The sequence below is a fragment of the Labrus bergylta genome, chromosome 15 (genome assembly GCF_963930695.1).
Source record: "Labrus bergylta chromosome 15, fLabBer1.1, whole genome shotgun sequence".
NCBI lineage: Eukaryota > Metazoa > Chordata > Actinopteri > Labriformes > Labridae > Labrus > Labrus bergylta.
Window position 1 is genome coordinate 21,276,324 of NC_089209.1, and position 14,507 is coordinate 21,290,830.

The 14,507-nt window shown below is 39.6% G+C and overlaps 1 protein-coding gene across 1 annotated transcript; it reads right to left on the reverse strand.

Annotated features, from left to right (window-relative positions):
- Positions 1-323: 323 nt before the first annotated feature.
- brms1lb (BRMS1 like transcriptional repressor b) lies at positions 324-8,007 on the reverse strand. Its single transcript, XM_020633477.3, has 10 exons — positions 7,734-8,007; positions 7,418-7,508; positions 6,223-6,350; positions 5,971-6,050; positions 5,177-5,273; positions 4,726-4,815; positions 4,514-4,578; positions 4,389-4,428; positions 4,059-4,188; positions 324-2,222 (listed from the first exon to the last, which is right to left on the reverse strand). The coding sequence occupies exons 1-10, from the start codon at positions 7,867-7,869 to the stop codon at positions 2,105-2,107; spliced, it is 975 nt and encodes a 324-aa protein (XP_020489133.1). The 5' UTR covers positions 7,870-8,007; the 3' UTR covers positions 324-2,104.
- Positions 8,008-14,507: the final 6,500 nt, after the last annotated feature.

The following is a 14,507-nucleotide window of genomic DNA, read 5'->3' on the forward strand; positions in this document are numbered from 1 at the left end:
GGGTTAAGCACTGTCAGGGTCTTTCTCCTATTGTACACTGGAGTATTATATAAGATTGTATCTGGACTTTTTGTGCATGCTTTGCCAAAATTAAAGTAAATTTAAGTTCTGTGCAAAGCCCTGATATTTTTCATCCAATGCTGTAAGGTCCAAGAAAAGAAAATTAGCTTGACTTAAGCAGGGCTGTGCAGATTGATACTGTAATCATATCAATGCACTGACAGTCTTCTTCTTTTTTTTTGCTGCAAGAAATGCAGACAGAAAGCCTTTTTTAAATACAGTGGTATCACCATTTCAATCAAGTAAGGACTCTCTTTTGCATATAAAGGATAAAGAATTGTTTATGTGCAGGTTTGAATCCCTTCAAATGATACAAACAATATATATCATCAGCTCTGCATGCATTGGCACAATGTCACATGATTTTCCTTTTACCTGTAATATGGAAAAAGGTACCATAGTGCATAAAAAGGTAGAAATGTAGCAGAAACAAAAAAAACTAAACTTGCAACAAACTACGACGTTATACTCAGTGAGCGCCACATCAGGCTTAACACACACTTCATGTTTATGATTTTTGTGTTGCACCCCCCGCCCTCTTTTTCTTATTTTACAATACTATTGGCAGGTAATATCTCAAGTATGTATGCAATGATAAAAAAAATATTCAGCACCGTAAATACAACACAAAACAAAATCTCTGCATTGAAACGAGTACAAAATAGAGAGACGGAGAGTTCGATTGGATGGATTGTACACACAACAAAAAAATCCTTAAATTTACTGTTTGTATGTCATTGTTGAGGAACACTTAAGAGGCAGCGAAAGGAGAATAGGGAACAGAAGAGACAGCTATGAGGGGGGAGGACACAAACAAACAAAAAGGAAAAGTGACAAAAGATACTTGGTAACATTAACACTGGACGTCAACACTCAAAATAGGCTTAATTTAGACAGAAATACAAATAAAAATGGCACCATGAATAACAACTCTTAGGCTGTTATAGGACCCTCACCACAGGCAATGATGCAGCCAACACAACTGTGGAGTAGAGTAAGTTATGTCTGGATCCGCCTGTACATTTTTACATTCAGGCACTCGCAGAAACATGGCAACATGATCGGAGGAAGAGAAAGAATCACAGTGACGAAACACAAATTCTATATACAGGGCACCTCCTTTCACTGTATTCCTTAAACACAGTCTCCAAGTTTCTAATGCTTAGTGCCCAAAGCTGGCCTTAGTTTGAACTTCAAACATAAAGCTGTGAAAATTACATTTAAAAATGAAGAGCTCATTTAGTCAAGTGGCACCTCGAGTTGGGCTTCAAGAAAAGGGAAGACTATTTCTATCTTTCTATGTTCACAACATAACCACGTTTGCTAAATTGATTAATCATTCAGCATCCCTGTATCGACACTTGTGCAATTTGTTTCAACTAAATCAAACGTTTTTTCCTCTAACTGGGGTCGCTGGGGATCCTGATACGGATTAAATAGGCTCTATGGAGCATGAAATTCAAATCTCACTGATGCGGCTGGAGAGCAAAATCAAACACACAGCTGACAGCATCCTCACCTGGATCAGGGTCTCTCGCTCACTTGTTCAATGACCCGCTTCAGTCCTCTTAGAGCTAACACAGTACAGAGTAAGGCTTCACTGCATTGATAATAATAGTTTACCGTTATCATTCTTTTTTCTCTCTCGCTCTTCTCCATCAGCAGAGGCTTCATCTTATCTCAAAAAGGCACGCAACTCATCTCCACTGTTCAAAGTTCGATACGGCTCCATTTCTTCGCCCCTTGATTTCTTTAGCAGCACTTTGCATTGATCTCCGGTCCAGAGAAAATGACACTTTGTGACCTTGTCAAGAATATCAACATACATACATATTTACAGATGATCATTCCCTTAGACTACAAGGGTCAGTCGATAGTTTGTTTTAGTAACTATAAACACTCCTCAATTCCCCTCTCTCTGTGTGTGTGTGGCTGTACATATGGCAAGTAGGTTGAAGGATATCACAATGACAGTAGACAAATTGAAACACAGCAGAGATGAGGGTTGTTTTTCTGTTTGTGTCTGCGTGAAGTTTTTTTTTTTTTACGAGTGCTTGATTGTGTATTTGCCTTTCTGCAGCTGGGAGATGTACAGCTTTGACTTGGTGCCGTCCAGACGTTTGAACCACACCTCATCGTTGTTCACGGTGGTGATGATGGCACTGCATGACACAGACGTGCAACAAAGTTACCACAGAATCAACCCCTGGTGCTCACAGACATAGAGTAGTCATTTACATGAGACATCCCTGAATGCTGAAGACCGAGGTTCCTCCACCATGAGTGCAGTAAAGACAGTAAGCCTCTACTCTTAACAGGGTGAAGTTAGCATGAATCATAACATACAAGGTAAACATACACATTGGAACAACTCAAACCACATCAAATTCAAATGTTTGTCTTTAATAGCCTAAAGGCATGGAGAGGAGGGCATTGTTAATCCTAATACATTTAGTTTTTAACCTGTAATGTTCACAACTGTCTGGAAGAACTTATTTACATCTTATGAATATGATCAGGTGTGTGATCAACTATAACCTTGGTTTAGGGACTTTCTAATTCTATTTGAAGAAGTGCAGCATTTTGTTCCTTTCTGATGAGATTTGATTTACTAGATTTGATTAAATACATATTTTGTGTGTGAAAAGCCATTACCAGCATCATGTTGACTGCTCTGGCAGTGTTGTTAAACATTGTCGAGGTGACAAAAAAAGATCAAGTTTCACCATGTCTATGCTGTATTTTTCAGGTCATAGGAATCAGGGAAATTAAAAAGTGTTGATGTCTGCCACCATGTTTAGCTAACTGAGGGAGTGGATGTCAGACGTGGGAGACGACAACTTTTAGTAAGTAATAGTTAATAAAGAAAAATGCACTTCTGGGGTTGGGGGGATGTTGAGTTTTTAAGATCTATTGATATTTTTTCAAAGGAGAGGAGGATATATATATATATATATATATATATATATATATATATATATATATGGATACAGTTTATGTCGCATGAAAAAACACGTGTATGTTTCTTCCGTAGAGCCGCCAGTTCGCCCGTTTCTCATCTCACTTCCTCTTCACTCTGCTCCGCCTCTCTCCCTCCCTGAACAGAACTTAAATACCAGCTGCATTACAAAGTACACAGTTCTTGTATTTTCTTATGCAGGAAACAGATATTTTATATTTATTGTTGTTTTATGTCATTTTTCATGTGCATGTTGACCTTATGCAGTTGGCTGTAAATCAAAGCTTGGGTGACATTTGGCTCATGTGGATTTGACTTCGAACTGACTTTGTCTTTGTTGTTTCTTTACAGGAAAAATATCTTTTGTATATTTATTGTGTATCAACATTCAGCTTAAACATATCGAGGTTTGATTTTTGCTCCCCATGGGCCAGCCTTGATCAACACACACACATTTAATAATGGAACAAGAGAGATCTGTTGTCCATCAAACTGAAACTGTTGAGGGTCAAGGAAAATGAAACTTCATGAGTAGAACTAAAGTTCTTCCTTAAGATTGAGACACTTTGCACAGCTGTAAGATTTTTCTTAAAACCTTTGTGCATTTTATTCATACTTCATGTTGTCCCTCTTAGTGAGAACCACTTTAACCACCACCCTGAGAAATACTGTGTGTTTAATTGAAGACTTGAATGCAGCTGATCCCTTTGTCTTCAGGCTTTGTGACACATACAAAGTTACTAGGTCACATATAAAATGATAAACTAACTTTAAGTTTAAAAAGGTGTCTCATAACCACAAGTCACCAGAAGATCTCCTCTGTTTAAAAAAAAAAAAGATGAGACAACTGCATGTCAGACTAACATAACAGGAACTCAAAATGTTGTCAGAACACGTGTGCTCACCTGATTTAGAGTTTTCACCATCACTTCCTCTCATTATTACAAAGACAATAAACCCTCCTCTGTCACACACGCACTTGCAATCCTAACACACACACGCACGCACACATGCGCACACGCACGCAGGCAGTACAGACCTAGTTGGGTACTCATCTTTCCTGTTGATGCAGATGGCCTGTCCTCTGCAGTACCACTGGTTGTCATAGAAAAGTCGACCGTCCTCAGAGCGAGCCACATGGTGATGTCTGTCAGGTTTGACTGCGGGAGCTGAGGGAGACATCAGAGGGGGGGAAAGCAGGAGTGAGGGAAGACAAGTGAGGCAGGGACTGTGTACGTTTACAGAGAACGCAACTGTCTCCTTTTTCAAATATGAGCAGAAGGGATTGAATGGAGCCCTCCTGTGCAGCTGTGGGTCGATGGCTCCACTTAGCCAGATATTGACTTTTAACAGAGGACAGGGTGCTTACCATCCACCTTCACCCTGTGTGGCCCAAGAGACGCCATCGCCTGTGAGGGGGAAAGAGACTCAACTTCAGAAGGTCAAATCACAGTTACATTCCTCAAGTGACTTCTCTCAGAGTTTACAAAATACCTTTCTTATTGCAGTCCAGTCTTCAAGAATATCAAGATCTTGCAGCATGTAAACGATATAAGGCCGTGATAAAGCGGGTTAAGGAAAAGTATAAAGGGAGGTGTCAGGAAACATCTGTCTTCATTTGCCACTGAAGAGCGAAAAAAGTAAAAGATGTGGTGTGTGGATGAATGATGAATAAAAACAAGGACAGGATAAAAGGAAAAGGATATCAGAAACGACAACCGGCTTCTTCTTCTTGACGGGGCAGAACGGGTCTTTCTTTTTGTTTTTCCGCGAGTGCAACCCGTCATTCCACAACTCTGGAAAACAAAGAGGAGAGATTTGAACATGAAAGTCATTTCTGTGGGATTTTTGTCAAAAATTTGTATCCTTTATTTTTTAACAATTGCAAGTGCCAACTCTGTAATATGTAAGTCAATATATATTCTTGATCAAATAAATGGTGCTTAAGCACAGTATGGGACAACTTTGCTAGTGTGAGTGCACCTTCAATGAAACGCAAAGCTCTAACCAATTGACAGTTCTTAGAGATTTTATGTTTCCCATCAATATAAACTGAATACTATGGTATCTGGGGGGTGATGGACAAGTGTTATGATGGATAAATGGATGAGAACAATATCATATTACATAACTGTTGGCTGCAGCACAAGTAGCTACCTGAGGTGATGTCAATACTGTGTCTGTCTTCCTCCAGTCTTCTTATTTTCTCCTCCAGTTCACTCTGCACGGTGTCAAACAGCAGCAACTTCTCACTCTGGGACACAGGAGGGGGGGTGGGAGACACACAGGTAAGAAAACACACAGGTAAGAAAAACTTCACAGAAGTTGTAGCAGGGGTTCAGTTCAGTCTATGTAGGTCGTGGATTCTAGTGTTGTAATGAAGACCACAGTAACTGAGACCAAGACATACCAGAGACCAGATTGATGCGAGACCAAGACAAGACCGAGGCATTTAGGGATGGAGACAGAGTCAAGACCAAGACCGAGGCAGGACGAGACCGAGACAAGACCATTAATATCAATGAAAAATCATCATTTTGTGTGCAGCAGGCATGTCACTCACTTAGACCATGACACAGGAAATGTTGTAGCTGTAACCAAAACATCCTAACTACAAATGAATTGAAGTTATTTGTTGTTTTAGAAAGGGGAGTTTTCCTTCTTACCACAGTAATGGTGTGGAAAAAATAGCCAATCAGTGGTGGTCTTGACCAATCTTGATTTAAAATACAAATACAAGACCGGGTCAGGATGCGTTTGATTTCGAGACGAGACTGAGACCTTCAAAAAGTGGACTTGAGACCAAGATTGATCTGGAGTACTACAACACTAGTGGATACCAGGGCACAAACCAAAACATCCTCCCAACATTCAATATCAAACATGTATTATGATGTGTAAAATGCTAACGTCACCCTCACAGTAAACCAATTGAAATGTTAACCCCTCACCTCCCAGTGTTGACAGGCAGCCTGGATCTCACACTCATACTTGTTCTTCACCGACTCCAAACACAGCTCCCTGTAGATTCCTGTCACAAACATTTCAACATGAAATCAGTCTGCTGCAGCCATCAGAGGGGAGATGAGATTGTGAATATTGAACTGTAAGCCTTCAGATTCCAAAGAAGTGCATTTAGTTTAGTAACATATTTTTTTTAAGATTTAGGTATCTTATAGCAAAGCTTGTAGTAATTGACCAACCAGCAACTTTGGTCCTGATCTGCATGTTCTCCTGCAGGTTGGCTAAAGGCTCCAGGTACTCTTGGGCACAGCCGGCCATCACCTCCTGCAGCTTGATGTCCACCTGGCTCAGACGCTCTTTATACAATCTGTAGCGGAAAAACAGTTACATTGACTTTTGACAATATCTTATGAGAAAATTCAAAACATTTCTACTAAATGAAACGTAAATACAAAATCAAGCATCTTTAGAAAGTGTATTGTTAGGATACACTAACAAGTACACTTTCAGATTTTCCAAAGGGCTGTTGTCTGCAGAATAGGAACATTGTCACTATTGAAAACTAGATGCTGTGATGTCACAGGAAGAGGCTGTCTATTGACACACCTGCGAGGGTAGCAGATGTCTTTTTACAAACCAACCCCACTCAAAAACGTACCTCTAATTAAAATCTGTCTCATGTCAAAACTACTGTTAGGAAACAATGTATCCCACCACCAAATCCAATATTTAGAAGCAATGTGCTGGTGGCTGAAGGACATTTATCACTTTGTATTGTTACTTTGTGTGGTGAAGAGGCTGGAGTCTGAGTAGTACAGTGGAGGTTGTTATCCAGCGGACACGTGAACACTTCACCTATAGCGTGTCAGCGTATGTTTACCTATTGTTTACCCTACTTTGCAGCACAGGCAGCAGAGAGGGACAAGAATTCTTCAAATAAGCAGCCTGTAAAGAACATTTTCATAATAATATACGAGGTGGTAACAGTCTCAAAAAAATTACTCCAACAAGAGACTTTTTGGATACTTAAGTTTGATATGATGGTCCTCACAAACTAAAATGAGGAGCAAGACTTTAGACCATTTTGATAAGAATGTTGATGCATAATCCACTAAGGAAAAAAAACAAGTTTCATTCCCGCACTTATTGTCAACCAAATCTGTGGTCTTCTTCCCTCTAATTGAAACAGTAAGGGTTTTATAAATGACAGATTTGTTTGATTCTAACAGACTAAAATGTCTAATTAAAATGGTATGAAATCCTTGCAAATAAAAGACCCCGACAGGTGAACCTCTGCTCCTCTCAGTGTAAGTGTAGTGCGATGCTTTGTCTCCTGGAGCAACACAATCACAAGCAGTGAGATGAAGTAAACAGCAGCAGGTGAAGCCATTACTTTGTTGTGCACAACATGGGGGGGGGGGGGAAGGAACTTACTGCTCCTTCAAGTCCGTGAACTGCTTCTCCAGGGTGGTCATCTCATCCAGACACTCCATCCTCCTCCTCTCACAGTCCTCATCATCCATCTCTGTTCACATGAACACATGACAGCTTTGACATCACATCTGTATCCACTGCTTACCCCCGTCACAACATCAGAGTATCTCCACCCCGCTGGATCTAACTTTCCTTCTCAAAATGTCACCTATTTTACAACAGCACCCACAAACTATGATGAGACTAGGTCAGACAGCACGACATATTCAATTAATTTAGTTGCTGGTTGATATTTGAGGCCCATTTTTTTCCCTACCGGAGCTGTCCCCATCTTCAGACACGGACGAGCTGACGGTGTCCTCCTCGTCTGTGCTGCTGCCGTCCTGCTCGGGATAATCCACCTCCATTTCTTCGTGGTTGCTTTCTTTCTTCTCCCGGGAGTGAACCGGCATTGCGACCTCCCGATACGCCGTTGTTAACGGGGTGGAGGGGTGTTTCGTTGATTATACCCCGAAATGTAGAGGCAAATGTAGCTCAGGCAGCTAACCGGTTAGCTGCTTTGCATCTAGACAGCTGGCAATGCAGACATGGCCCCCGTCAGCCAATCACAGACAGCTTTACTGAGTCCGTCCAATCAAATGATGCGGTGACCAACACGTTTCTTTGGGGAGGTTTAAGGGAGTTGTAGTTCATTTCACTTTTTTAATACAGCTCAAACATTGAGATTTTTCCCAGTATGCCATGTAAGAGAGAGAGGTCGTGATATTATCAGGCGCCTTTAAAATTTGATTAAAAAAAACAAAAATCCACTAAAGTATTATGTACAGAGCCCCTGAAGTCACAAAAAGTAAGACAAAATATACAAATATTGTGTGCAGAAGAAATCATGGACCTTGTGCACACTATATTTGTTTTATTTCTTTAATTATTGTTGAAGAAATTACTAAGACTTGACTCCATACAATAAGACTCAGTTGACTCAGACGGCCTACGTTGATGAAAGTTTATACATCAGATGAATACTCGAGGAGACATGATTCAACATCACACTTCTGTACTCGTGTCTCGCATCAGTCACATCTGCAGAACTTTTCGAAAGGCATCGCATATATCCAAAAAGACATCAGGGTCATGTCACATTGACCCAGCTAGACTAAACTGTGACGTCTATAACACTGGAGCAGACAACAAGTCTACCAAACATCCTTGCAGATATCAGGAAGAACAGTTGACACTCTCCAAGCTGTACTTGATGTTCTAATAACAACTGAACTCTGTCCGGTCTGACTGACATCAGAGAACAGTGAATAAATCTAGTGACATCTGTACATTATAATAACTACATAAATAACTACAGAAATTCCACCACAATTATTATTTACTTTTTGGACTACAGGGGCTCCGTAGTTATGGGTATGACCTACTCCTTTCTCTACAATAAATGATTTATAAACTGTAACTTACCTCTATAATAATAGGCTAGTTACATTATTTACACATGCTTTACATCAGTAATGAAGAAACACTTTTCTTTGCTTGGTTGTGTCTAGACCATTTGCCTTTGGTTCCCAATCACAAACCTATTAATTCAACTTTAGTAAGCTACTGCAGGTTCAGAGTTCATTGTATTGATCCCCTTTTACCTTTTGTAGGCTACTTGAATTGACACTCTCTAGCTAATTCTTAAGTTACAGTTGTGGAAGTTGGCTTTTGTGGGAAATGGTTAGCTTGAATATGCAAATCATCAAGAACTTCCCCTGCATTGAAAATTGTGGGACAGTATATCCCAAAAGTTTAGTTTGGGGTTTGGTTTAGTTTAGTTTAGTTTAGTTTATTTTAGTTTAGTTTAGTTTGATTTGATTTGGTTGAGTTTGGTTTGGTTTGGTTTGGATTGATTTATATTAGGGTTGGGTTGGGTTGGGTTGGGTTAGGTTTAGATTGGTTTGGTTTGGTTAGGTTTGGTTTCTCATAAATATATTTTACCTCGTTAAAGGTACATAAAAACATAACAAAATCAGGACAATTCACTACGAAATCTTCTAAACAATTTTGAGTCTCATTTTGTATTTAGACAGAGACAGACAGTCTGTTAGTAAGTACATGAGACATTGAATTGTATTGATACTCGTAAATCTGCAGGGGACATTAAATCCCATTGAAGTTGATGAGGTGGGAAGGCAGCATACCTCAGAGGATGTAGCAAATGTGCTGCCTGATGATTCACGACCAAGTATGTGTCAGTCCTGCAAGTCTAGACTTTATTACACAGTTGGTCAGGAGACTTGAGTACACTGTTTCTGGTTTTTCAAAGTGAAGAAATATGTTGAAGAAGTTTTATAAAGCCTGTGCTAGCTGACTGGCAGATGAGTTAACCAGCCTGGGGCTAAATGTGTCACTGCTTGCTGCTTCAGTCTCTTCTCGATCATCTGGTGGCCATGATGGACAGACTGAGGAGTGGGTGAAGGAGAGCTGTGTTGTCTAATGTATAAATATTTGTGTTCAGGCTCAAAGTATGCAACCAAATGCAAAAGAGACAAATACAGCAGGCTTTTACATGTAGGCAATTTATATTATTTCTTATTTGCAGGATAACGTTTCAGAGTAGGCTGTTAAGCCGAATTTATAAGTTTTCCATGTTTGAATCAGAAATGATGAAAGGTGGAGACGTAACATTCCAAACCAATAAAGTTACCCTTCCTTTAAAGTCGAATTCTAACTTCAGTGCAGCCAAATGTTGTTAAGTAAGAACCGAAAAACAGCTGCATCATTTGTCCATTTATCAACAAAAGCTGTTCTGGAAAATACATTGCAACCCCTCTACTGCAGACATGATACTCTGGTATTATATAAGGAAAAGCCTGGTGGGACTTGGAGGCCGAACATTTTTATGAATAGAAATTTGGAACAAGCCTCCTTCAGTAGTTTTACTTGCACATGTATTTAAAGATTTCACTTACTCATAAAGCTTGTGAACTTTCCTAGATTTTCAGTTCATCATTGTTATAGACTGTTGTACCAGTACATACTGTGTGTTAAGATAAACACTCAAAAGGCATCACCAAAGTGGTAGTTAAGCAGGGAATACATAGGCACTATGAAGATATATACACCTTTTATACTGTCAGATATATATTATTATAACATGACATATCTCTGGCTGTATTAAGTCATGCCATAAATGTAATAACTACCATAAAAACATGTTATTTCATTTAGTCATTTTATATACTTTATCAATCCCAAGGGGAAATTCTAGATCACACTCTGTTATTGAGAGACATGCTACTCACACACACAGGTCCAAAATACACACACGCACAGAAACTGTGTACATGCATTAATGGAGAGATGTCAGAGTGGGAATACTAGGAAGCCCTCCTGAGCTGTTGAGGGTTCAGTGCCTTACTCAAGGGCACATTGGCAGTACTCAGGAAGTGCCCAAATCCTTTGAGACTGAGCTACTGCCGCCCCAGATATAATAAAGGATCAATATAATATCAGTAAGGGTTTGTGTCTCATGTATTTATTGATGATAATAGTTTCTCAAGGAATCCTCCAGAATCTGTGCTACATTGAAAAGTAATATTACATTTATATGAATAGAGGGCTTTCTCGATATTGGGCTCTCCTGTGTGTATTTTTTTTTAAAGATAGTCCACATTTTAACCACAAGAGAGCGACAAATACCATTACAAAGTGGTGCAACAATAATTCCTCTTCTAACATTTTAGTTAAATTCTCAATACATAGGATTCATTTTCCTACAAGGAAAAAAATAATTCAATATAATTCAAAGAACAGAAACTATTTTATGTAAAGGGCATGATTTAAGAGTGGATGACTGGATGTGTATTGAATATTATGAAACTTTAACTCATACCAGTATGGGTCATTAAAGGGATACTTCACCAGTTGAAACATGAATCTGTGTTGACATTGGGTCATATATGTAGTATAAATGTGAAATACATTTTGAAGTTGGTGCCTTCTTGACCGAGAAAAGGCAGAAAGTGTCTTTTTGGCTCGTGTGGATGAGAGACACCAAATCCCAGAATGCACAGCACGGCAGGCCACTCCCACTAAGGTCAGGTTTACAGACATGTTTACTTTAACACATAAGGCCATTTCCTCAACTGATTCAGAGATTTCTTCCAGAAGGAATTATCATCCTGGAAATTCCTGGCAGAAAACAGACTCTATGATGTGAAAAGCAATTCTTTTCAGTGTACTGAATCAGTAGAATCAGTTCAGTAAAGTGATTCGTTCAAAAGATTCGTTCACGGAATCGGAATTTAGTAAGCTGAAAAACGGCCGAACGTTTATTTCTGCTCGCGATCGTACTGAGAACAGCCGGTGGTGAATAATAAACCTATGAGCTGAGAATTTAGTTGGATAAAGCTACAGTTTGTAAACTGAAAGCTGCTAAAACAATTACATTTATTTTCCCCGACCGTTCTGTTCAATACGTTCAGTACACAAATCACTCACTAACTGTCTGACTGAGAGGAAGAGAGAGACTTGGAAGCGGAGCTCTCGTTCAGTTCGTTCACTGAACGAGAGCTCCGCTCCTCCTCTTAGTTCGTTCAGTGATTCACGTCGGAGCACTCGTTCAGTTCGTTCAGTGAACGTGAAGGAGCGAGACTGCGAGTCACCAGCCTCAGTCACACACACACTGTACTGACTGAAACATGATTGTTAGTAGATGTTAAAACAGTCAGCTGAGTGAAATTAAGTTGGATATAAAAGCCGTTTGCAAACTGACAGCAGCTATAAAAAGCAGAAACATTTTCGCGACACCTAAATGTTAAATAATATATTTTCTACTTCCTCAATTTTGGAGACATGAGAGGGAGAAGTAGGGGCGAGCTTTAGCGACACAGAGCTCCCGACCGACTCCGTCCTGTTGGTTCAGTCAGTACGTATCACTGACATGAAAGAGAGAGGGAGGGCGGGATTTGAGCGACTCTTACGGTCTGGTGAGAGAGACACGAGACGGGAGAGAGGAGAGCGCAACTGAAGTTGAGAAATGAACGACTCTTTTCAGTAAGTGATTCAGTTCAGTTCGTTCACCCAGATGATTCGTTCATTTTGAACGAATCGTTCATGACCGACACATCACTAGACTCTATGTCTGTGTCCATAGCCAAACAGTGAGAGCATCGACACTACCAGTCCGCCCCAGCTCGAGCCGGCCCCGGCTCCTCGTCCTCACAGCCGCAGACAGGCAGGCGGCCAGCAATATAGCCCTGAGACAGTTGCTGCCGACAGGCCGCTATATGTATATTTTTTCTCCATTATCAGCTTTCTCCATAGAGCCTGTTAGCATAACTTCCAAGCAATATGGCGGACGTTAAGTTTCCATTCTGGGAGCGAGTTCCCACCCACTGATCTGTGATTGATCTGTAGTTTCAGTGGTTGAAAATATGAGGAACTAGCATTGTAGTTTCACACCGTTAACTGCAACAGCAGTTAACGTTCCAGTGACGCAAAAATCGACCATTTTGCATCACTTGAAGCTCCTTTTCAGACTTAGAAATACGAAGATTTCCCATCTCAGGGGAAAATGAGGGCGGGATGCATGACAATTCAAAAATACTACCAGGTTTCTAATCATACAAAGCTAAATGCAAATGGGTGGAGTATCCCTTTAAGTAATAGCCTACTACAAAGCTTGAAGTTTTTATGTGACACATAAGATAAAACAGCAGACAGAGAGCTGGTTCAAACTGGTTCAAACCTTAAAAAATACAAATAAAAGCACATGCAAATGTTAAACAGTGGCAGAGTTTTCTTATTTGGTTTACAGTTTGATTGTGTATAGTCTCAGTGTTTCTGTGGTGTATCTCACAGTGCCAGTCAGATCCTTTTACACACTGCTGAAAGTATGTCAGGAAACTTTGCTGCTCTCGTTTTGTATTTAGGGCAGTGCGGTACGAAATCAGAAAGTCTGAGTAGTCTTCTTGGTGAGTTTCATAATACTCTTTTAATAGTTTTTTTTCCTCTGAGGCTAATAGACCAGAGTGGAAGATGCTGACACAATGAACTATGAATACAGTTTTGGAATTAAGGATCAATTCAAAACTGCAGAAGTAAACCAAACATTGAAACACAGTTTAAGGTCAACTAGCAATTCTCTTCCAGTTGTATGACTTCAAGCTGTTGGAAAATGGTGTCTCTGAAGCCAGGAAGAAGTTCATAGAACACTTTTATTTGCATGGCTGTGACTGCTTTGCATGTGCTTTCACATGATGGAATCAGTGTAAATATCCGTCCTCAAACCAAACTTGCTCACACAAGCTGCATGCACTAAGGTCTACATCTGATATGATTAAAGGCTCATAGTTTCAGAAACACTTTCACCTTCTGACTTCAATTGAAAGACTCTTGAATCTAAGAATCTGGGATCTTATCGTCCTTTCACAACAAAACCAATGGTCAGATTACAGACACAACTTCCCTGCGATTGAAAATTAACAATCATAAAAGAAGTTCAAAATAGTTCTCCGATGCTTTTATCTGATCTCCTTTGAACTGCAGCTCCCTTCATTCATGCTGCAGAAATCACTCTTACATCTCAAGCCTGTTCAATATGCAGCAATTATTTGAATTAAGGCCAAGCAACACTTTTGGTAAATCCCCAAGAACAACCATTCCTCTGTAGTTATTATTTTAACTATATTAACAATGAAATGCTCATGTTTAAACCTGTATAATTCTTAAATTGCATTGGTTTTTACACAGATCCTCCCACCCTTGTGGCACACTTCATTGTTATCTTCAGTTCAATTTGATTAATGTGGTTATTTTGAATGTTTTCATTGGAGCAGAGCACTACAACGTGTTCACATTGAGATCTTAATTCACAACTGAATCATTAGTAGATGATCAGAACCATAAAATAATATTTAGTTGTAAAAAAACTGCCTTTAAGAGTGGCAGAAATTGAATAAAATATTTAAAAGTATGTTTTCTTTAGTGAATCATTGCCTGAAAATAATAATCCTTGTGTTATTATTATTCACTGAGTATGAACATTTTATACTTGCAGAGAAAGCAAGAAGTCTGCATGCTGCACCGCCATGTTTCAACA